Below are 24,879 nucleotides of genomic sequence, written 5' to 3' on the forward strand. Positions count from 1 at the left end.
GAGGGGCCCCTGTCCCTGCTTTGGCCCCTCCAGTCCCCTTGTCCAGCCAAGCACCATCTGAGTCCAGGCCCTCACAGAGCAGGCCAGGGCAACGACCCAGGTTCTTCTGCAGCCCCAGGCCAGTCTAAGGTAAGAGCTGTAGGCCTCTCCTGCCTTCCCGTCTTCTTGAGGATCCCAAGATGGGTAGGGGGAAGGGAGATACCCCATTTACAGAGAGCACCTGAACCTCCTGGACCAGGGTTAAGGAAGGCTGGGTTAAGGGTACTGTAACAGGAGTCCCACCAAAGAGGAAAGTTAGGAGTTCTTCCCTTCCCACCATTTTCTGTTTTAGCTGAGCAGAAAGTAGGAGTTTTCATTGAACTGGGCCCACAGTAGGTGATGACAGGTGAGGTCACACACTAAGTTGATGGGATAGAGCCAGGCTCCCTCAGGCAGGACCACACCATCTGGGCAGGCTCTCTCCCAGGCAAGGGGAGGGAAGGGCAGAGTGAACTGCAGTTGTCACAGGAGGAGGACTTCCTGGAGGAAGAGGGGCAGGCCACAGTAGGCTCCCAGAAGGGGTGGTCTGCAGAGTGGGCTGGGTCACGATGGCTGGCACAGGACACTGGCATCCTCACTGTGGTCACAGTTGTGGGCATCCCAGCGGATGTGAGAGCACAGCAGCAGGGCACTCTCGTCTCCACGGCACTTGACATTGTCCAGGAGGATAGGGCCTCGGCCTGGGCCAAAGTGGGCCTCACCAGGGGCTGCCAGGGCCTGGCCACAGCCCAGCTGGCGACACAGGACGCCGGCTGCCCGCAGGTCCCAAGCATCATCGCAAACAGTGCCCCACTGCTGCCCTAGGAAGAGCTCTACACGGCCCTCGCATCGGTGGGCTCCGTTGGCCAGACGTAAGTGCCCTGTGGGGAGACAAGGTCTGGGGCTGGAAGGGGCTGGCCCAGGCCAGGCCACTCCCAAGCTAGGCCAGGTAAGGGGTAGTTACAGGAGGCAAAGGGTGGTGGTTTGGGACACAGCACTGCCCTGGGAACCACTGGACGAAGGCAGACAAATGAGATTAAAATAAGAAGGGCATCGGTCCAGACTGCATCTCAAGATCAGAAGAATGTGTACAAGCCTTTGTGGGGTGCTCTTTGCATGCTGGGAGCTTCATGTCTGCTCTCTCCTTAGTTCTCTGTTCACAATCCCAATACCTCAGACCCAGGGCTGCTCTCTATCATCATCATCTCCCCTCCTCCCTGGACTCCCCAGACTAAAGCCTGAATTCTTTCATTGCTCTCCTGAGGACAGGAGCCCACCCCTTTATTTTGGTCCCAACTCTAGAAATCTCTAGATGACTCTAGCTTAAAACCCACCTCCCTCTTTCTGGACATCATGCCTCTATTAATGAGGCCTGAGACTCTCGCAGAAGGACAAAGGCTCCAGGACCTGGTGCAAATCTGCTGTGTAACCCCGGGCTGTGACCTCCTTCCAAATCTGGTCCTTCGTATCCTGATGCCTCCACTTCACTCTTAGGGACGGTGGACACCTACCGTCCCTGGGTCGAGGAGTGGGCACCTGGGTGGTCTCAGCACCATCCTGCTGGACTAGCTCCTCTGGGCCTGGCTCAGCAAGGACAAAGAAACAGGTGGCTGTCACACTGGGGAACAAGTCCCTTGAGGCCAGGTCACCTCTTACCCTCCAAGGGAGGACTGATTTAGGGTCAGAAAGGACTTAATAGGTTCCCGCTCCTTGGTACAGAAACGTGGGTTGTGTTTCTTTCACCCTGGGGCCCAAAGCAGAACCCTTTGTGGCCAAGGCTACCAGGGCACCAAACAAGGGCGAAAATACCGATTCCCAAAGCAATCAATAAAGAGACGCATTTTTAAATGTGTCAGACTCTGCAAACACCCCTTTTCCATTGACTCCTCCCAAGGGTCAAACGCTTGCTCCCCGAAAGCTGATCAACTCTCCCTGCTAACTAGAGTTTTTCGGGTCCTTTACGCAGCAGAACAAAACGTCCCCAGCCACGTCTGTTACAGGTTCTTCCACACTTTACCCCCGGCCTTCGGCCTCTCAGCTCGGGCCCCGCCCCTCACTGCCGCAGAGGGCGCTCCCTTCCCGGCCCCGCTCATGCCGCGCAGCCGCAGAGCGCGCCGACGGTGGGCTCCGCCTCTGTCTGCGGAGTGTGAGTCCTCTCCCGCTGCGCTCACGCCGCAGCGCCTCGGCGAACTCTGACGCGCGGCCCCGCCCACTTCCCAACAGACCCCGCCCCCCTGCGCTGCTGAGCGTGCCTGCGCGAGGCCCCGCCCATTCCCCAGAGCCTGCCTCATCCCGCCCGCGCCGCAGTACGCGCCTGCGCCGGTCCCGCCCATCTCACAGCGGGCCCCGCCCTGCCGCAGTAAGCGCCTGCGCGCGGCACTCCCCCCCCCCCCCCACCACATTCCTCAGATGGCGCTTTGCCCCGCCCGTGTCGCTGTGCATACGTGGTCCTACAGCGGCCTCACCTGAGCAGAGCGCGCCCGCATCCTCGTGGTGGCCGCAGTTGTGCTGGCCCCAGCCCAGGTGGAAGCAGTCACTCAGGCGGGCCTCCGTGCCGGCGCAACCCACGTTGTCCAGCAGCACGGGGCCGTGGCCGTAGCCGAAGTGGCCGAGGCCCGTGGCGCCCAGCGCCGGCCCGCAGCCCGCCTCGCGGCAGGCCACGCGCGCGTCCGCGAAGTCCCAGTCATCGTCGCACACGGTGCCCCAGCCCCCGGCGTATAGCACCTCCACGCGGCCGCGGCACGGGCTCGGGCCGCCCACCAGCCGCAGCCGCCCGCCTGCGGGGCGCACAGGCCCGCGGCCAGAGGGGCTGGGCTGGGGCCACCGGCTCCCGGGCAGAGCCCCGGCCCCACCCTCTTCCACCCACAACGGAACCCTGGCCCTGCCACTTACTTTTCTTCCCCGCCGCCCAGGCCGCTGTGGTGAACAGTGCCGGCTCCCTGGAAGGCAGGGCACCAACTCCTGTAGCTGCAGAGACAGGGTATCTAGAGCATTTGAAGGGGACAAAGAGGGCTTCTGGCCTGCAGCAGGGCACAGGGCGCGTCTACTGAGATGCCCCAACTCTTAACCACACCTGCACCCCACTCAGCCTCAATCCTAGAGTCACCATGTTGTACGCTGTGGTGGGGTCCTCAGGAAGCTTGAAGGGAATGAACCAAATCCTACTTCCAGGCATTATCCTAATTTCAATCCCAATGATAGGTCCAGCCCTAATTGCAAATCTACTTCTACCCTTCATTCAAGTTATATCTCACTTCTCGAAAGGCCTCTCAATTTCCAACCTCGGCCCCAACCCAAATTTTATTTCAGAGCTTTGAAGAAGTGCCTCCTCCCAGCCTGCTGAACTTTTCAGAGCCCTGGATTTCACCCTTGCTCCAGCTGCCCATCTGTTCTCTCACCTACCTCTTTACCATCTGGCCAAAAGCCCTGGCCTGCTAGCCCGGGCCCCCTCCCCCTGGGTCCAGAACAGTCTTCCCAATTCCCAGCCCTACACACCTACCATTGCCCCTACCATTCCAGCCTGGTGGGCTGGGCTCCTTACCCTCTGGCTCTGTGTGCCACGCCCAGTCCGCTCTTGTGCCCGATGGTGGCAGTGCCGTGAGAGTCAGGTGCCCCAGGACTAGAGTAGGAGTCAGAGAAGGGAGTAGGGTCAGAGGCCAAGGTTCTGGTTCCTGATCAGCCTTGGGCTCTCGGAGAGGATGGGAGGGTCTCCCTGGAGAAGACAACAGATTTTACTTTCAGAGCTGGGGGCTCAGTCCCAACTGGGGTCCAAGGAAGTCTGCCCCACTTTGCCAGTTCTTGTAATTTATTTGTGCTGCCTAGGTGTACACTTCACGGTTTATACAGGCTTTCACAGATGTGCTTTCATGTCTCTCCAATGTTCCCAGAAGCCCAATGTGTGTCCAAGATGGGGAGATAAAGAAGGCCTTGCCCACCAGGGAGGGCCATGCACAGTCCTGAGGGGCTTGCAGAACAAAACTCACTATCCCCATTTACAGATAAAATAATAAGACTAGAAAGGGCAAGGGGCATACCCAAGATCATGCAGCAAGGTTAGCTGAGGCTTTGCCAGGGCTCACTCTGCCTCATTGGGCCTCAGCTTTCCCATCTGTAAACTGGGAATGATGCCCCCTGGTTTGCTGTGAGGCATGGGCAAGCACTTTATATCTGGTAGAATGGAGTCCATTTGTGAAATGCCATTAACAGCCCTATTATTCCTAGTTGTTCAGAAAACCTCTCAGTATGGGAGAGGGACCAGGTGAGAGGAACTACTATTATAAGAGAATCAGGATTACAGATGGCTAGGAAATTCTGGGGACATACCTGGGTTTCAATGAGAGAATTCTGGAGTATCTCTGGAGCGATCCTAGAAGACTATTACTTTACTCTGAAGTATTCCATAAAGAGTACTTAGAAAGTGGTGGAAAATTCCGAAGGCATTTTTGGAGTACTGTTAGACAATTCTGGAGTATTGGTGGGGTAATACTGCAGTATTACATACCTGTGGAGTCTACTAGGATTTTCGGAGGCACTTCTATAGCAGTACTGAGAAATTAACACTAATTTGGGGGCCTTCTTGAAAGAGCTCAGGTTAACACCAACACAGTCAACATCCCGGTGCCCTCCCAGGCCCCACTCCACCTCCTCCTGCTTCAGGACTCGGCCCCGCCCCACCCCGCCCACCGGCCCCGCCCCCGAAGTCCGCACCTGCGCAGAGCGCGCCGGCGTCCTCGTGGTGGCCGCAGTTGTGCACCCCCCAGCCTAGGCTCAGGCAGGCTGCCAGACGGGTCTCGCCTCCTTCACAGTGCACGTTGTCCAGCAGGATGTGCCCCGTGCCGTAGCCGAAGAAGGCGTTGGTGGTGGCTGCCAGGGCCGCCCCGCAGCCTAGCTGGCGGCAGACCACGGTGGCGTCCGGCAGCCCCCAGTCATCGTCACACACGGTACCCCACAGGCCACCGTGCAGGATCTCCACTCGGCCCTGACACGGGCCCGCGCCCCCCACCAGGCGCACGCTGCCCTCACCTGGTAATGGGGGTGGAGGGACAAGGAGCATCTCCCACATGGCTTTGCTGCCCATTCCAACCCAAAGTTCTTCCTTATTGCCCCAGGCCCTCCGCATACCCACAGTGCATGGTATCCCAGGACCTAAAACCTAGGAGGAGCTGCTCACCCACTTACCCCCAAAGCACTGCTTCCTCAGAGTCTAGATTGGGGGTGCTTTGTGGGATCTGAGGACAGAGCCCTCTGACTGTGTCATTTCCTGCCTAAAAGCAACCCTCCCTGCCCTTGTCAATCCATGCTCTGCTAACCATCTAGGATGTGCTGATTCCTCATTTATAACACTACAGCAGTGAAAGCCTTCTCATCTTTCCAGGTACAGCACCAACAACTCTTCCTCCAGGAAACCCTCCCTGATTTCTGATGAATGGGATCCTCTTCCTCCTCCGGATTTTCTTGCCTTTTTATCTGTCATTCTTTAAGGGAACTTTTCATTTTGTTGTTCTACATCATTATCAGCATTTCTGTGTATATCGGACTCTCCCATTAGATTAAGCTTCAGCCCCCACCACTCTTATTTTCTCCAACCTTGTGCTGACTATTTGTGTCATCCCACTAGAATGAATCTTCTTTCCCTATCCAGACGGTGAGTGGCCTGAGGGGGTGCAGGGGCAGGGCGGGATGAAGGAATGACCAAACTCACCCATCAGTAATCCCTCACTTCCCACTGCCTAGCGTAGGGTTTGGGATATTCCTCCCTGGATCCCTCTCCTAAGACCCAGGTGGTCCCCCACATTGCCTTTACTTACCTTTTCCATTCTGGGGAGTTGTAGGGGGTGCCCTACTGGTTAACACTTTCCTTGCTGGGGGCTGCGTGGGCAAGAATTCTGGGAAAGAAGCAGGGTGGAAGGGAGGAGGATATGGAGTTTTCTGTTTTCCATCCTCACAAACACAGGTATGTGAGGGGCAGGGCATGGACCGTTAAGGTACCTGCCCTCAGGGCCTCTGGCCACACAAAGGGTCAAAACTAGGAAATCTGGGGTATGAGAGGAGAAAGGGCCACCTGAGTCCTGAAAGCAGTAGGTTTAGAGGATTTCGTTTAGTTCTCAGTTCTTTTAGTTCTTAAAGCAGCATCACATCACTTGAGAATTTGTTAGAAATGCAAATTCTCAGGCTCCGCCCCAGACCTGCAGAATCAGAAACTCTGGGATGGGGCCACCATCTGTGTTTTAATGAGCCCTCCAGCTGATTTTCTTGAAAACCAGAACTACTGCTCTCAAGGTCAAAGCCTCTCAGAGATTTGTTGCAGCTCTACACCAAGCGGGCCTTACTGCCAGCGTTGACCCCAATTGTCTGGTTTTAAAAATGAGAAGGGGGCTCTGCTGGGATAATCAAGGCCCTCCGTGGAAGCAGTAATACTGGTTTTCAGCAGAGGTCATACAATGAGCCAGAGCACTGCTGGGGCCCAGGCTCCCGACAGCCAGGCTGGGGCGCTTCCCCAGCACCATGCACTGCAGCTGCTGGCTTGGTCTTCTTCATTGGAACATTCTTACCGCTGGGAAGCCCTGCTGCCTGCCTGCCTGTCTGTCTTTCCGGATCGCAGACTGTCCTGCTCACCGTCACACAGGACAGCCACGTCCTCGTAGTGAAAGCAGTTGTGGATGCCCCAGCCTCGGCTGCCACACTCGTTCAGCGCAGCTTCCTGCCCATGGCACTCCACGTTGTCCAGCAGGATGGGGCCTCGGCCCTGGCCGAAGGCGAGGGGCCGCGGCACAGGCAGAGCCAGGCCGCAGCCCAGCTGACGACACACCACATTGGCGTCCACCACGTCCCAGTCGTCGTCGCAGACGCTGCCCCAGGAGCCGCCATGCAGGACCTCCAGGCGTCCCCGGCAGCGGCTCGGGCCCCCCACCAGCCTCAGCTCTGTGGAGAGGGTTAAGCTGGCACGGGGGGATCAGTGGGCCCAACCTAGAGGATGCCTCCGCCTTGCCCTGAAGCTGTGGGGGCCTTGGGATCAGGCCCTCCTGGGACTTATTTCTCCCTTTCTGTAAAATGGGGAGACTAGAGCAATCCCTTTGGGGGCCTCTAGAATAATGGAGGGCTGGTTAGTCATTATTCCCTGAGGTCTTCTGTCTGAGCATCTGAGTACCTCGCAAGCAGGGGGAAGGGCGGGGGGGAGGGGCAGGGGCACCTACCTGGAAAGGGCAGTGAGGTGGGCTGTAGGGCGCTGGCTGGAACAGAGTGAGGAAGAGCATTGGCCCCCTCAGCCCCCTCCCTTGGCTGCCTGGCCCTGGGAACACAGCCTCCCCTCCTCCCCCCATGGTCCTCACCATCATCCCCCTCCTCTTCACTACCCCTGCTTTTCCAAAGCCCCTGACTGCCCCAGTTGGTTTCCTTGCTTCATCCCTCGCCCATTGGTCCATGGGCTGCCCCAGAGTGATCTGCCTGAGACACAGATCAGCTTATCCCACTCCACTGCTGAATTCCCCAAAGACTCCCCTTTTCCTGCAGGAGTCCCAGAACCTAAGCTTTCTCTACAAAGTCTTCTAGGATCTTCTGATCAGCTTCTCCTTACTTCTTAGTCTCCCATCAGTCTTGTCTCCAGGTCTTTAACCCTGCAGTCTCCTCTGCTAGCCCTGCTCATTACAGCCCTGCGGATCGAGCCCCCTCCTATGGGAAGCCTTCCTGGAGCTCTCAGCTAGAAGTGCTCTCCTTTTCCTCTGAATACCTGGGCACCATATACATACCCTTTTCCAGGCCTTCTGCCTGGTGATGTGGCCATGTCTGTCTCATCTCGGTCTGCCCCAGAGCCCCCTGCCCAGAGCCTGTTACTCCCCAGATGCTCAGTAGCTCTGCCTTAAGTGTGTAAATTACCTTTGGGATTCAGTCTGATTTCCCCCCAAAGATTTACCTGTACAAGTCCTTCTGCTTCGGCTCTCACATATGTGTAGGTCAGGCACTGTGCTCACTGCTTTATGTGGCCTGACTCACTTACTCATTAGGACAACTTATGAGGCAGCTTGAATTTTGCAGAAGGGGAAACTTCAGGTTTAGTAAAGTTAGGTAACTTGCTCAAGGCCACTCCGCAAATAAAAGGTAGAGCTGGAATTCTAACCCGGACAGCCACACTCTTCTTCACCACACAATTCTGAGCATGTGGACTGAGAGGGAAACTGGCCTAGCATGGGAAATTGAATACCCATAATAGCCCCTCATTTGTGCACAGAGTTCTCAGACACATCCACATACCTTAGCTCAGAGAAAGAATCCTTACAACCTCTGAGGCATGTATTAGTGTACCCATTTTACAGATGAAGAAACTAAGAGTCAGTTTCTTCTTTCCTAAGTTAGGATAGTCCCTAGGCTGTTTGATTGCATCTGTTCCACCAGTTGGCTTTCCAACAGCCATTGGTGAGCCCGTGCCCTTTCCCTCCTTGCCTGTTTCCAATATCCTAACTGCCCATGCTCTGTGTACCTTGAGCCCTCACCTTTAGCACTGAGCCTTCCACTCCCCCAACTCAGACCTTAGCTTTCATCAAACCTGGGCAAATGTCAGAGCTGGAGAGAATGTTGGAAACCACCTCCTTTAGAGGCCACCTCCCACCGTAATTTTACAACTGGGAAAACTCAGAGCCAGAAAGGGGAAGTGCGGGGAGGGGAGCACTCACCCAGTGGCAAGAGGAGGAGGAAGGACAGGACAGGGGTGAGGGGGGAAGGGGCCGCGTTCCTGTCTCCAGGCCTCCATCCCCTGCTCTTCTCATCAGGCTGGGGACCAACTTGCATCTCTGTGTCCTTATGCGTCCAGCCAGTGGATGACCTTTCCAAGGGTCCCATTAAGGGGTGGTGGAGAAGTCACAGCTGGAACTTCTGGAATTAAAGGTTCCCCTTCATTTCTTCCAGCTGGAAGGGCCCAGGTAGAGCTTCGGTGAGGGGTGGGGGCGTGACATTTCCACTTGGGTTTCGTATACTGCGTGGAGGCAGCAGCTGGAGGATAAGGACAGAAACACAGACGGAAACTCCTCATGAGGACTTAGGTCTGGCTGGGGCAGAGGGTGTATGAAAGCAAGGGGTGGGAGGTGAGGTTGGAGGGTTGTCTGATCCCAAACCGAGACAGGTCTGCCTGGCTGTGCCAAAGGCTCAGAGTTTTTCCTCCAGGACAACACATCCCAAAGCAGGGTGTTTGTGCCACTGGGGGCAACCCACATCATTTTGGGGGGAGATAGATGACATTTACTGTTTCATTTTCATTTATTTTTTCTTTTACACTGCCTTCTATTTATGGCAAAGGATTCTGGCTCTTCATTTATCTGGAACAACATAAAGTTTCCCTTTAAAGTTAATTTAATTTATTTATTTTTTTGGCTGCACCGCAGCTTGCGGGATCTTAGTTCCCCGACCACGGATTGAACCCAGGCCCATGGCAGTGAAAGCGCTGAGTCCTAACCACTGGACCACCAGGGAATTCCCTAAAGTTAATTGAAATCAGAAAGAGCAAAAAAAAAAAGTTAATTTAAAGAAAAAACATCAGGGACTTTCCTGGTGGTCCAGTGGGTAAGACTCTGCGCTCCCAGTGCAGAGGACTCGGGTTCGATCCCTGGTCGAGGAACTAGATCCCGCATGCATGCCACAACGAAGATCCCACGTGCCGCAACTAAGACCCCGCACAGCTAAAATAAATAAAAATTAAAAAAAAAAAAAAAGAAAAAACATCAAGGAAATATGGTTCCCACCAGTCACAAATATGCAAAAATGGTATAGGGCTGGGAGAGTAAATGCCATTTGGAATTTTTTTTTAAATTTTGGATTGATGTTTACAAACCAAAAAGTGCATAAATCGTAAGTGCAGAGCTCAGTAAACATTCACACCATGTAACCAGCATCCCAGTGTGTGGGCTATGATTGGATGGTTGGGGACTGGTTTAGAAGATGGTTCTGTTTGGGATATACTGAGACCCAGGTTCCCGGGGGACATGGGTGCCCCTCTCAGCCGGAACGCACCCGCCCCCCTCGCCCCCCCACCATCTTTCCCTGGCTTTGCTTCCATCCTGGCATACAAACAGTCTGGTTGGGAAGAGAATGAAAACCTATCTGGATGTGGACACAGGGTTTTCAATACTCCATTCATGGGGCCCAGTACAGCCCCCAGTGGAATAATCAGCTTTTGTCCTCTTGGGGACAGCTGGGATATGGGAGTCGAGAGCTGTGAGGAGGGGGGACCCATGGTCCGGTCTTTGCTGAGGGGACTCCACTGTGACCTGGGCCTTCCCCTGCCTCCCAGGCCTTGGGGCCACCCACCTCTCAGGCTGCTGGAACACTGGCCCCCCAGGTCAGGGAAGCCCCTGCTCTGTAAGTATGGGGACACACAGCTCCCAGGGAACCTGGCTGGGAATCCTGAAGTCCCCCCGCTCTATCCCCTGCCACCCTGGCCCAGGAGTGAGGGAGGAGGACCCCTGATCCTGACAGCCACTGATCTCAAGTCCTGGCTGACCCAAGAGCTCTCAGTGGGCCTTGTGGAGCCTGCCTTATCTCTAGCTCCTAGCTTGGTCCCCAGAACTGCTCCTGCCTTACATCCTGGGAACCTTGGTCAAAATGAGGCTTAACCATTCCCTGCCCTCGTGGATTGTGGCTCCCTCCCTACCCTGTAGCAGTGCACCTGTTGCCCTGAACTGTTTCTTCACTGTTCAGGGCAGGCAGCATACACAGTGGTTACAAGCATCCGCTCCACCATCTACTTACTAGCTGTGTGAGCTCATCGTGCCACGCCTCGCTGTCCTCATCTGTAAAATGGGGCTAGTAATACACTTACCTCTTACAGTTCTTGCTAGGATACATGAGCTAAAGTTTGTAAAAAGTTTAGCCCAGAGCCTGGCCCACCGTAAGTGTGGTAGCTGTTATTATGATTACTGTCTCCCCGTTTAGACTGGGGACCCTCGAGAGCGGGGACCAGGGCTTACCCAACGGTAGCACCTGGCACAGGGCGGGTACTAAGGAGACTGAATGAAGGTTAGGGCTGCAGAATCACAGCACTGAAGCAGTCAGAAGGGGCCCCGGAGATCATTAAGGACAACTCCACATCTGTCCAGTGGAAAACTAGTCACACACACTCACACTCACACACACCAGCAAAAGGGAAGAATTCATACCTGGGGGAAGGTTCTAGGCTCTTTCTGTTCCTTCTTCTGTAGTCAGTCCGAGGTCAAATCACTTTTTCTGCCTCCAGAAGTTTAAGACTGGGAAGGATCCCCCAGATGCAAATCAACACAGACCTTTCTTCTTTTCTTTCCAAAGCTGGGAGGTGAGCAGAGGCAAAGTCCCCCGTCCATGGAGCTAGCTGGTGGTCCCAGCCTGTCCCCACCCGACCTTAGGGGCAGAGGGAGGCAAAGGGAGAGTGAAAGTGGCCTGCAGTGTCTGGAGCAGCCCCCAGAAGGGGCACCGGGCAGAGGAGGAGCTCTGGGGTTGGGGGGCAGGCGTGGACTCTCAGGGCCAGGCAGCCCCTCCTCCCCCTTCCCCCACCCCAGGGTTCAGGTTTCAGAAAGGCCTGGATAGGCCTCCACCCCTTGGCAGGGCAGCCAAAAGCATCCCTCTCTCTCCTGCCACAGCCCTGATTCAACTGGTTCAACGGAACCCAGTTCCGTTGCCTGGGACTCCCCTTGACCATGTCCAAGCCCATCCCACCTGGGGGTTTGGAAACCTGGTAGCAGGAACCAGAGTGCATGAGGTAGGCTTCCCATGTAGGCAGGGCCTCTGATTTTGCTGCTGATCTTTTGCCTTATTATGGTTCCTCTTGAGTTCCGGTACCTTTGGGACTTGGGCGCTTTTGTAGTTATAGGTGACAGGTAACGGCGTGTGGTTTACTCTGTAGTTTATAGCTTCAGTCAAATGCTGTGCTGGAATTCTGCACCTTCTGGCTGGAACCACAAACTCTCAGAGCTGAAGGGGTCCTTAGAGCCTCCACAGGGTGGTTCCCAAACCTGGATGTGCATTCACATCACCCCTGGGTGCACTTAAAAATATAAACAGATTCCTGCCCCTACCACTTTTTGCCCCAGAGATTCCAATTCAGGAGTTGAGGGATGGGATCCCCCCAAAAGTGTGTTTTTGAAAATCTACTGAGGCTCAAACAAGTTTGGGGATCAGGGGTCTAACCCAAACTGCTTATCGTGCAGATGGGAAAACTGAGGCCAAGAGAGGAAAATGGAGACACAGCCGTACAACCTTGAAGGACTTAGTTCCCTGACTCTGGAGTCTGATCTTGCTTCCCACTTCTCAGAAAAAGAAAATTCTCTGATGGGAAGTCTGCCATCACCTCGCTCCCAAACCTACACCCCCTCACATGTCCACGCTCAGCCGTCCTCTCCTCCCCGGGCCTGAGGAACTGCTCCCCCGCATTCCAGACCCCATCTCCTTCTACCTTCCCGGGACCTCCCTCTCTCCTTCTGTGGGTCTTCTCTCTCCCGTGTTCAGCTGCTCTTTCCCAACTGGATTCTTCCCATGGGGCTTCTAAGCAAACTGGTTTCTGTCATTTAAAGCAAACAACAGAAAACCCTTTCAACCTACGTTGGTTGGGTCTTCAGGGTAGAAATGGCCCAGCCCTAGTATCCCTACCATGCTTTTTTTTTTTTTTTTTTGGCCGCTCTGCACGGCATGTGGGATCTTAGTTTCCTGACCAGGGATCGAACCCACATCCCCTGCAGTGGAAGTGGGGGGTCTTAACCACTGGGCCATCAGGGAAGTCCCTCCCTACCATGCTTTGTCACTGGCTGGGGATGCCCTGGAAGAGTGTGCCCTTGGCTCAAAGGCTGCAGTAGATCCTGAAGCTGCTACAAATGGAGGCTGTCAGCTGACTACATTCCTCACAACTCATCAGCTCCTTTCTCGGAGGGAGATTTGAGCAGACCATCTGCATGGCTGCCACTGGCCTCCACGCCCCACTCCGGCTGCTGCCCTACCCCTCTCCTCCCCATCACAGCCAAACTTCCCCAAAGAGCTGTCTGCTCACCCACCTTTATTTCCTTTCCTCTCTCTCACTACTCAAATGGCTCCAATCTGCTTTTGGTCCTTAGCACGTCACTGAGACAACCCTTCCTCAGGTCAATGGTGACCTGCACATCATGAGATTCAAGGGACAATTTTTTCATTCCTTGTTTTAGTTATAATATGAGCTCTGAAACTGTATTCATCAGTTTTTGCTGTGACGGAGTGTGTAACAAACAACCCCCCAATTGCAATGGCTTACAACAAACATTTACTTTTCTCCCATGGTTCTGCACGTTGGCTCTGAAAGCTCTATTTCAGGCTGTGGGTTGCGTTCAGGTCTGCACTGTGTGTGCCTCATTCCAGGACCCAAGCTAAAGGAGCAGTGGTTACCTGGGGCATGCTCCTCCTGGAGATGAAGGCAGAAACCCCAAAGACCAAGCAAGCACATTTAAAGCTTGTGCTGGGTCACGACACACATCCCATCTGCTCATGCATGTTCCATTGTCTACAGCAAGTCATATGGCCAAGGCTGTTATCTATCAATGAGGCAGGGGAAGTATGCCTCTCCCAAAAATGGGGAGGAGGAGAGAGTGAACATATGCTGAACAGTAGTATAACCTACCAGAAAATAACAGAGGCTTAAACAATATCCAGATTTATTTTTATCTCTCACCTATAAGTGCTGGCAGGAGATCTAGAGCTCACGATTGTGAAGGATCCAGATTTCTTCTTTCTTCTTCCTCTGCCACCCTCAACAGGGCTTCCTTCTCATAGTCCAAGATGGCTGCTCCATCCTCCGCCATCATGATTTTATTTCAGCCAGTGTATCAGTCAGCTTGGCTGCCGTAACAAAATACCACAGACTGTGTGGCTCAAACAATAGAAATTTATTTTCTCACAGTTCTGTAGGCTGGAAAGTCCAAGATCAAGGTTCTGGCAAGTTTTGTTTCCTGGTGAGAGCCCTCTTTCTGGGTATAGACAGCTGCCTTCTCACTGTGTCCTCACATGGATCTCAGAGAGCTCTCTGGTATCTCTTCTTATAAGGACACTAATCCTATCAGATCAGGGCCCCACTCTTATGACCTCATTTAATCTTAACTCCTAAAGGCCCTATTTTCATATATACTCACATTGGGGGTTAGGGCTCTAACATGAATTTTGGAGGGACACATTCAGTCCATAATAGCCAATGAAAAGAGAAAGAAAAGACACACGGAAGGCATGTTCCTTCCCTTAAGGGGCACAGCCACATCCCTTCTGCTCTCTTATGGCTAGAACATCTTCTCATGGCCATAGCCCAGCTAAGAATTCTATTACTATGTAAGAAGGGACAGAAAGTATCAGGGAACAATTACAGTTTCTGCCATAGTCCTTGTGTTTCTTGATATCTCAGAAATGTTGGTTTTTTTTTTTAATTGAAGTATAGTTGATTTACAATGTTGTGTTAGTTTCAGGTGTACAGAAAAGTGATTCAGATATATATGAATATATATATATATTTTCAGATTCTTTTCCCATATAGGTTATTACAAAATATTGAGTAGAGTTCCCTCAAAAGTGTTTGATACTCTATCAGTTACAGTGCTTTTGGCTGCAAGTAACGGGAAATGCAAATCAAAGTCACTCATAAAGAGGAGTTTTTATCTCACTTAATAAGAAGTCCAGGGACTTCCCTGGTGGTCCAGTGGCTAGGACTCCACTTTCCCAATACAGCAGGCCCAGGTTCGATCCCTGGTCAGGGAACTATATCCCACATGTCACAATTAAGAGTTTGCATGCCACAACTAAAAGATCCTGCACACCGCAATGAAGATCCCGCATGCCACAACTGAGACCCAGTGCAGCCAAATAAATAAATATTAAAAAAAAAAAAAAAGAAGTCCAGAGGTAAGGCCATTTCAGGATTGGTTAATTCAGTGGAGTGACATCATCAGGGACCCAAGTCTACTCTGCTATCTTCAGCAAGTTGGCCCCTTCTTTTGGCTGGTTTCCCTCATGACTCAACATGGTGGCCTCAATTCTGAGTAGCTCATGCATATGACAATGTTCAGAGCCAGAAAAGAGGAAACATCCCCACCTTGTGTCCTATTTTAAAAGCTAAGAAGACTTCCCCAGAAAACCCAGAAGAGAAATCCCCTCAAGTCTCAGTGGCCAGATCCAGTGACTTGCCCATTGCAAAGCATGACTGGCAAGTGGACCGGAGCCCTAGGCTCAGTCCTAGCCTTTTTCTCCATCCATTCTACCTCTCTAGGAGACTTTGAACAAGCTCCGGGTATACAATTTGTTGGTTTTGAGTATATTCACGGAGTTATACATCCATCACCATTACCTAATTCCAGAACATATTCACTATGCCCAACGAAACCTGTACCCATTAGCAGTCAATTCCTTTTCCCCCTCCCTCCAGCCCTTGGCAACCACTAATCTACTTTCTGTCCCTATGGGTTTGCCCATTCTGGACATTTCCTATAAGTGGAATCCTACAATATGTGGCCTTTTGTGTCCTGCTCCTTTCACTTAGAATAGTTTTCAGAGTTCATCCATATTGTAGCATGTATCTGTACTTTATTCCTTTTTATAGCTCAGTAATATTCCACTGTATGGATATACCACCTATATGAACAGATATTGATATATTCCTGTCTAGAATATATAAAGAACTCTCAAAACTCAACATTAAAAAAACCAAACACTCCAACTAGACAATGGGCAAGCCACGAAGAGACATTTCACCAGAGAGGATATACGGACGGCAATGAGCACGTGAAAAAATGTTCAACATCACTAACCATTAGGGAGATGAAAATTAAGCCCAGGATAAGCTATCGCCACACAACTATCAGAACGGCTAAAATAAAAATAGTGACAGTACCAAATGCTAACAAGGATGTGGAGAAACTGGATCCCTCATACATTGCTGGTGGGAATACAAAATGATCCAGCCACTCTGGAAAATAGTTGTTTTTTTTTTTTTTTTTAAAGAATTTTATTTATTTATTTATGGCTGTGTTGGGTCTTCATTTCTGCTCGAGGGCTCTCTCCAATTGCGGCAAGCGGGGGCCGCTCTTCATCGTGGTGCGCAGGCCTCTCACTATCGCGGCCTCTCTTGTTGCGGAGCACAGGCTCCAGGCACGCAGGCTCAGTAATTGTGACTCACGGGCCTAGTTGCTCCGCGGCATGTGGGATCTTCCCAGACCAGGGCTTGTGGAAAATAGTTTTAACAGTTTCTTTAAAAACTAAACAGGTAGACTTCCCTGGTGGCACAATGGTTAAGAATCTGCCTGCCAAGGCAGGGCACATGGGTTTGAGCCCTGGTCCAGGAAGATCCCATGTGCCATGGAACAACTAAGCCCGTGTGCCACGACTACTGAGCCCTCACGCCCCAACTACTGAAGTCCGCACGCCTAGAGCCCGCAGACCACAACGAAGAGTAGCCCCCACTGGCCGCAACTAGAGAAAGCCCATGTGCAGCAATGAAGACCCAATGCAGCCAAAACAAACAAACAAACAAACAAAACTAAACAGGGAATTCCCTGGAGGTTCAGGGGTTAGGACTCCACACTTTTACTGCTGAGGGCGCGGGTTCGATCCTTGGTCTGGGAACTAAGATCCTGCAAGCCGTGTGGTGCGGCAAAAAAACAAAAACAAAGACAACAAACAAACACACAAAAAAACCCTAAACATACACTTAACCATACAACCCAGCAATTGTATTCGTGGGCATTTTTTCCAGAGAAATGAAAACTTATGTCTGCACAAAAACCTACACAAGAATGTTCACAGCAGCTTTATTTGTAATAGCCTGAAATTGGAAACAATCAGAATGTCCTACATTAGGTAAAGGGTTAAACAAACCATAGTACAGTCACTCCATGGAAACTTCTCAGCAATAAAAAGGAACAAACTATTGATACATGCAAGAACTTCAGTGAATTTCAAGGGCATTATGCTGTGTGAAAAAAAAAGCTGATCTCAAAAGGTCACACACCCTATGACTCCATTTATATAATATCCTTGAAATGACAAAATTATAGAGGTGGAAAACAGATTAGTGATGCCCAGAGTTTAGGGATTGTGTAGGGGAGAGGAGTGGGTGTGAAGGAACAGCTCGAGAGAGATCTTTGTGATGACAGAATTGTTCTGTGTCTTGATGGCCACGATGGTAACAGACGTCTACACATATGATAAAATGACAGAACTATACACACACATCGTATAAATGTCACATTCATGGCTTTGATATTGTACTACAGTTATGTAAGATGTAATCATCAGGGGAAACTGAGCTAAGGGTACACGGGACCTCCTTATACATTTCTTTGCAACTTCCTGTGAATCTATTATTAGTATTTCAAAATAAAACATTTTTTAAAAAGTCTTAGCTGACTTACAAAAGCAAAACAGACTAACAGTGCAAAATAAAAGCAAAAAAATTTTAGTATTTCTTGAAATCATCAGCTTGAGGTATGAAGATGGATTCTGACAAGTGGTTTTCCCTGGTGTGAGAAACTGCAGGTGCCCAGGGGTTGATTCACTGTTTTGTCTTCTCAAAGATCCTTTGGAAGCAGCCGGGCTTGGCTGGATAGTAGGAAAATCTGGTGTGCGGTGTATGAGTGTAATCCCACTGGGTCCCCACATTCTGGAATGTCTTTCCCGAGTGGAGTACCTTTTCTGCTCTTCAGCCCCCAGGATGATGGTGACACCCAAAAGTTTTGATGACTCCATTTAGGTTAGTTATGAAAAGATATCCTAATGTACTTTTTTTTTTTTTTTTTTTTTTGGCTGTGCTGTGCAGCTTGTAGGATCTTAGTTTCTTGACCAGGGATTGAACCCAGGCCCTCTGCAGTGAAAGCAGAGTCTTAACCACTGGACTGTCAGGGAATTCCCCTAATGCATTTCTAACAGTCCCACCTATTCGCAGGAAATCTGTTACACTAAATCTGACTAGTGCCTACGTCACTATTCTTTCTTGGTGTGTGTGCTTTGTTTTTGTTTTTGTTTTCTTTTTTCTTTCTTTTCTTTTTTAAAAGTTTTTATTGGAGTATAGTTGATTTACAATGTTGTATTAGTTTCAGGTGTACAGCAAAGTGAATCAGTTATACATATACATGTATCCACTCTTTTTTAGATTCTTTTCCCATATAGGCCATTACAGAGTATTGAGTAGAGTTCCCTGTACTATACAGTAGGTCCTTATTAGTTATCTATTTTATATATGGTAATGTATATATCCCACTCTCCCAGTCCCAATCTCCCAGTTTATCCCTTCCCCCTCTTACCCCCTGGTAACCATAAATTTGTTTTCTACATCTGTGACTCTACCTCTGTTTTGTAAATAGGTTCATTTGTACCCTTTTTTTAGATTCCACTTATAAGTAATATCATATGATATTTGTCTCTCTGTCTGATTTACTTCACTCAGTATGCCAATCTCTAGGTCCATCCATGTTGCTGCTAATGGCATTATTTCATTCTTTTTTATGGCTGAGTAATATTCCATTATATATGTACCACATTTTCTTTATCCATTCCTCTGTTGATGGACATTTAGGTTACTTTTGGTGTGTTTATCTAGGCAAGACGGCTGAAGTGGGAATCCATTGCAACCCGTTGTTGGGAAATGAAGGTCTCATTGTGAGATACATTTGCGCTGTGACAAAATGCAGTTCCCACAGAACATGCAAAAGTGAAATTAGAGCGTAGAAGAGAAGTGTCCAATACTTCCCCCTAGAGTCACTGAAACTTCATTCTTTGAGCTTCCCGTAGACAACGGCAGGGAGCATGTTTGGGGAAGCACCGGTGTTGAGGGAGAGTTTGGTATGACCAGAACTGGGGACCATTATGTTTGTCCAGCACTTTCTTTCAGAAGCAGCCTAAGGCCTAAGGGCTGCCAAGGCAGAAGCCTCCCAAGGGATGTGCCTTGTATTGGGAAACTAATGGCCCAGAGGAAACTTCTGGCAGCAGCTGCCACATTCTGAGAATCAAGCAGACCCTCTTGGACAAAAACTGCATTCTTTTTTTTATGCAATATTTAAAATTATTTTATTGTGACTTCCCTCGTGGTCCAGTAGCGTGTTCCCAATGAAGGGGACCCGGTTTCGATCCCTGGTCAGGGGACTAGATCCCACATGCCGCAACTAGAAATCCCACATGCCACAACTAAGACCTGGCACAGCCAAATACATAAATAAATATTTTTTTAAATTATCTTATTTTATTTTTAAGTGGCAAAATACATTTAACAGAAAATTGACCATCTTAACTAGTTCTTAAGTGTACTGTTCAGCAGTGCTAAGTATATTAACATTATTGTGAAACAGATCTCCAGAACTTTTTATCTCCCCAAAGTAAAACTCTGTCCCCATTAAATAATAACTCCCCATTTGCCCCTCTCAGCCCCTGGTACCCACTATTTTACTTTTTTAGGGCCTGTGAATGTGACTACTCTAGGTGCCTCATATAAGTGGAATCATACAGTATTTGTCTTTTTGTGACTGGATTATTTCACTCAGCATAATGTCCTCAAGGTTCATGCATGTTGTAGCATGCGACAGAACTGCCTTCCTTTTTCATGCCTTTTTTTTTTGGCCGCACCATGAGGCATGCGGGATCTTAGTTCTGACCAGGGATCGAACCCGTGCCCCCTGCATTGGAAGTGCAGATTCTTAACCACTGGACCACCAGGGAAGTCCAGAATTTCCTTCCTTTTAAAGCTGAATCATTCCATTGTATGGATGGGCCACGTTTTATTTATCCATTGAAGTCATTCTTGATTCTTCTTTTTCTTGCATCCTACCATCAGCATCCATTCCATCAGCAAATCTTTCCAGTCCTATCTTCAAAATATATCTGGAGCTCAACCTGTTCTTACCTTCTCCAAGTCACTCTAACACAATATGAATACAAGTCTCAACCAGAATGATTTCACCCCCTAGGGGGCATGTGACAACTTCTACACATGTTTTTGGTTGTCACAACTGTGTAGATGCTGCTAAACATGGCAGAGGACAGGCCTCCACAACGAAGGATTATTTGGCCTAAAATGTCAATAGTTCTGGGGTTGGGTAACTCTGCTCTGATACACGCCACCATCATATCTTGCCTGGACCACTGCAGTAGCCTAATTGCTTCCATGCTTGCCCCTCTAAATGTATTATCCGCATAGTGACTAGGTATCCTTTTGAAAGGTAAATCGCATCCAGTATTCTCCTGCTTGAATGACTTCCCATTAGAATATGATCTAAAATCTCACAAGGTCCTTCATGAATTGGTCTTTCTGAGCTCACCTCCTACCACTTCCTCCTTCATTCATTAGGCTTCAGCCCCTCCAGTCTCCTTGCCATTCCTGGAACATACCAAATCTGCTCCTGCCTCAGGGCCTTTGCACTTGCCCTTGTCCTGGAGCTGTCTCCCCCCAGATATCTGCACAACTCACTCCCTCACCTCATTCAAGCCTCTGCTCAAATGTACCTCCCTTGGGAATGTCCTTTCCTGATCACCCTCTCCAAATCAGCAGTCCTCCCATCACTCTCCACCCTCATGATCCTGTTTGAAAAGTCTGATGGTCCTGTAACGCCAGTACCACCCCCCTGATTGTAGAAGTTGAGTAGGTGGTCTAAACACCAGTCAGTCAAGCACACACAGCCTCTTGGAAAGTGTTCAGTCTTTTGCTTCTGGTTCAAGGAACATAGTCTGGGTAACATGACCACTGAGAAAGGCAGACAGTATAAAGCCTTTGACCTAAGATCTCAGTGTTGGCAACACAGCCATACCCAGAGCTGGCAGAGAATGTGCCCCACACAGGACCTGCTGGATAAGGAATAGAACATGGATTATAGTCCCCCCCCACCCGCCTTGCTGGTTTAGTGTGGACATCAGGGGTAAGAAGTCTAAAGGCCAGGTGTGGAGGAGACAGGCATATCCACATAAATTTGCTGGGTTCGATGGCAGTAGCTATGAAAAGTGTCAACACACATACCTTTTTTTTTTTTTTTTTTTTTTTTTTGCCACACCACGTGGCATATGGGATCTTAGTTCCCTGACCAGGGATCGAACCTGTGCCTCCTGCATTGGAAACGAGGAGTCTTAACCACTGGACTGCCAGGGAAGTCCCAACACAGATACTTTTTGATCCACAAATCCACTTCTAAGAATTGATCCTACAGAAATATCGAAGCAGGCATGGAAAGATAGATGGACAAGGAAGTTCTAGTTTGTAGCAGTGACAAAAAAAATTGCAGTCATCTACATGTTCAGCACGAGAACTTTAGTTGGATAAATTGTGGTACCTCCATATATGGTTCTATTCAGCCATCAGAAAGAATGAAGTGATTTTCAGCATTAAAGATGTCCTCTGCTTCTTTTGAGAAAAAGCAGGTTGCAGAACAGTGTAGAATATGATCCCCATTTTAAGCGCATTTTTAAAATAACCTTTTTCTTTTGGAATAATTTTAGGTTTACGGAAAAATTGCCCAAATAGTACACAGAGTTCCTATAAATTCTTCACCTAGTTTTCCCCTAACATTAACAAGAATCTTATACAACCACAATACATTTGTCAAAACTGAGAAATTAACATTGATACCTTAATATTAACCAAACTCCAGACTTTATTTGGATACTACCAGGTTTCCCACTGTCTTTTCTTCTGTTCCAGGATCCAATCCAGGATACCACATTGCATTTAGTAAGTGTATTTTTAAGTGATTTTATATGCATATAAAAATTGTCTGGAAGGATTCACCACAAACTGTTAACAATAGTTGGGGGTGTGAAGGAGTGGATTTCATTTTCCCTTTAGACACCTTTTTTTTTTTTGGCTGTGCCACGCAGCTTGTGCAGTCTTAGTTCCCCGACCAGGGATCGAGCCTGGGCCCTGGCAGTGAGAGCGCAGAGTCCTAACCACTGGACTGCCAGGGAATTCCCAACACTTTATTTTTTAAAGTAATTTTTAACACTCTGTAAGTAAAAGCCAGAAACATTGTACAAAATATTCATTTTCCTTAGCTGTAATCAAAGTCATGTACTAAGTCAAGTGGGCTGTAAATTTTGTATACCATTTGACATTTAATAATGAAATAGTGAAAAGTTTCCCAGAGCTGCTTTCCTTTTATACCCCTAAATCTCTTTTCATCTCTTTCACTGCACAAAAAATGTGCCAAATCTCACCCCATCGTGGTCTCTCCAGCTAAAGTCTGGCTACAAAAAACAATAAAAAAATAAAAAAATAAAAAATAAAGTCTGGCTACAGAATTAATGCCATGGCTGTAGTGTCAGTGGCTTGTGTGTGGGTACGTCTGGCAAATTCCACCTGTCCCACAATTTTGGTTTCTTATTCTTAATCACACACCAGCTATTTTGTCTTCCCAGGGTGATAGGAAGAAAGTCCTATTTTTAAAGCACCTATTGAATACCTGATATGAATAGCTGGGGGAGAGGCATGTAAATCCTAACACTTGTTTGTATTAGAGTTATTTAGATGGGTATATCTCGCCGCCAACACACCCAATTGATATTATTAACTTTACTATAAAGTGTCAGAGAGACAGTAAGGGTTAGAGACAAAAGACCAGGAGCTAGAGTCTGATAGATCTGGGATTGAACTTGGTTTGGGTGTTCACTGGTACATCGTGACCTTGGGTACAACTTCTCTGAGTCCTAGTTTGCACATCTGTAAAATGCGCTCAATGACACTTCCCTAGGTGGGTATAAGGATTAGGGTACTGAACCTAGTCCCTGTGTATTGTGAGTAAATGATGAATGGTAATTATTATTATTATAGCTATTTTATCATTATTTATGAAAGTGCCCTAAAAAGTCACCTTTCTTTTACGATTTGTGCTTTTTTGTGGGGGGAGGGCATGGGGGTCATATTTAGCAAATACCCTTCATCTCACTCTGCCCTGGGAGGTTGTATTTCCTGCTAAAAGTTTTAAAGTTTTGTTCTTTCACATTCAGCTCTTTAATCTCTCTAGAATTCATTTTTATGTATGAAGTAGAAATCCAGGTTTTTTTCCATATGGATAACACTTGTCACAGCTTCTCTTACTGAGTTGTCCGTCTGTTCCTTCTGTCATGTATCAGATTTCCACTTATGCAAGTGGCTGTTTTGGGGCTCTCTCATCTATTCCACTGTATTTTTTTCTTGTCCTACCAGCACCCTGCTTTCACTACCATGGCTCTATAATATGTCTTAGTATCTGTTAGGGTGTGTCTCTCACATTGTTCTTTTTCTTCAAAAGTCTTGGTTTCCTTGGCCCTTAGCCCTTCCATATAAATTTTAGAATCATTTTGTCAAGTTCCACACACACACACACACACTCACTCACACACACACACACACACGCAACCTGTTGAGATTTTGATAGAACTTATAAATTACTTTTGGGAGTATTGATATCTTTGAGGTTGCATTTCCCATCCATGAATATGGAATCTCTCTCTGTTTAGGTATTCTCTGATGACTTTCAGTAAAGTTTCATAAATTATTTCTCAAAGGACTTACACATCTTTTTGTTTTCTACCTACTAACCTCACACTTTGTTTCAGCCATTGCTTTTGGAAACTGGTTAACAGCCTTCTTCTGAAAACAAATCCCTTTGTCCTCTCTTTCTCTTGAATCTGACCTAGAAAGGGTTTATTTTTAACCTTTTATTTTGAAATCCTCTTTACCCTTCACCCATATATAGCAAATATGAACATTTTGCTACATATGCTTTTTCTATCTCTGTATGTATGTAATATGTATATACACGTAATTTTGTGTATATGTACATATATACCCATACACATATACACACGTATGTATACACATACATGTGTGTTTACACACACACACATTTACACATACATAACTTTTTTCTAAACCCTGGGTATCATCTCCTTACATCAGGCGGCATGTGATGTCCTTTTATCCCACCAAATAAATAATAATGTTTATTCAACTAATAGTTAACTTTGACAATGTGGCTAAAGTGCTATTTGCCAGATTTATCCACTGTAAAGTAGCCACTTATTCCTTTGTAATTTTTTAAAAAATTTATTTATTTTATTTATTTATTTTCGGCTGCGTTGGGTCTTCGTTGCCGCGTGCGGGCTTTCTCTAGTTGCGGCGAGCGGGGGCTACTCCTCGTTGTGGTGCGCAGGCTTCTTGTTGTGGAGCACGGGCTGTAGGTGTGTGGGCTTCAGTAGTTGTGGTACGCGGGTTCAGTAGTTGTGGCTTGCGGGCTCTAGAGTGCAAGCTCAGTAGTTGTGGCTCACGGGCTTAGTTGCTTCGCGGCATGTGGGATCTTCCTGGACCAGGGATCGAACCCATGTTCCCTGCATTGACAGGCAGATTCCCAACCACTGCACCACCAGGGAAGCCCTTATTCCTTTGTAATTTATAAACAATCCTTAAGGAGAAACTTCGAGACTATGTATTCTAACTTCCATCAACTAGTTTTGTTTTGTTTTTATTGTTATTGTGGTAAAATATCCATAACATAAAATTGACCATTTTAACCATTTTTAAGTGTACAGTTCAATAGCATTCAGTATAGTTGTGCAACCATCACCACCATACATCTCCAGAGCTTCCCCCCGCCAGCTTTATCAATATATAATTGACATATAACATTGTATAAGTTTAAGGTGTACAGCATGTTGATTTGACTTTATACTGCAAAATGATTATAGGGTTAACTAACATCTTCATCACAGCATCAGATAATTTTTTTGGTTTATCATGGGATAGATATATATATATTTTAAAATTTTAATAGGTGATAGCGAACGTTTTAGAAGAGTTAACTTTGGCTGCGCCGTGTGGCTTGCAGGATTTTAGTTCCCCAACCAGGGATTGAACCTGGACCTTCAGCAGTGAAAAGGCGGAGTCCTAACCACTAG

General features: G+C 48.5%; 1 protein-coding gene across 1 annotated transcript; it reads right to left on the reverse strand.

Moving 5' to 3' along the window:
* Positions 1–255: 255 nt before the first annotated feature.
* On the reverse strand, positions 256–8,850 carry SSC4D (scavenger receptor cysteine rich family member with 4 domains). Its single transcript, XM_036826963.1, has 10 exons — positions 8,685–8,850; positions 7,212–7,247; positions 6,634–6,939; positions 5,826–5,903; positions 4,726–5,040; positions 3,560–3,637; positions 2,911–2,985; positions 2,484–2,795; positions 1,530–1,598; positions 256–899 (listed from the first exon to the last, which is right to left on the reverse strand). Exons 1-10 carry the CDS (start codon positions 8,848–8,850, stop codon positions 583–585), a joined length of 1,752 nt encoding a protein of 583 aa, XP_036682858.1. The 3' UTR covers positions 256–582.
* Positions 8,851–24,879: the final 16,029 nt, after the last annotated feature.

The sequence above is a fragment of the Balaenoptera musculus genome, chromosome 15 (genome assembly GCF_009873245.2).
Source record: "Balaenoptera musculus isolate JJ_BM4_2016_0621 chromosome 15, mBalMus1.pri.v3, whole genome shotgun sequence".
Classification (NCBI taxonomy): Eukaryota; Metazoa; Chordata; class Mammalia; order Artiodactyla; family Balaenopteridae; genus Balaenoptera; species Balaenoptera musculus.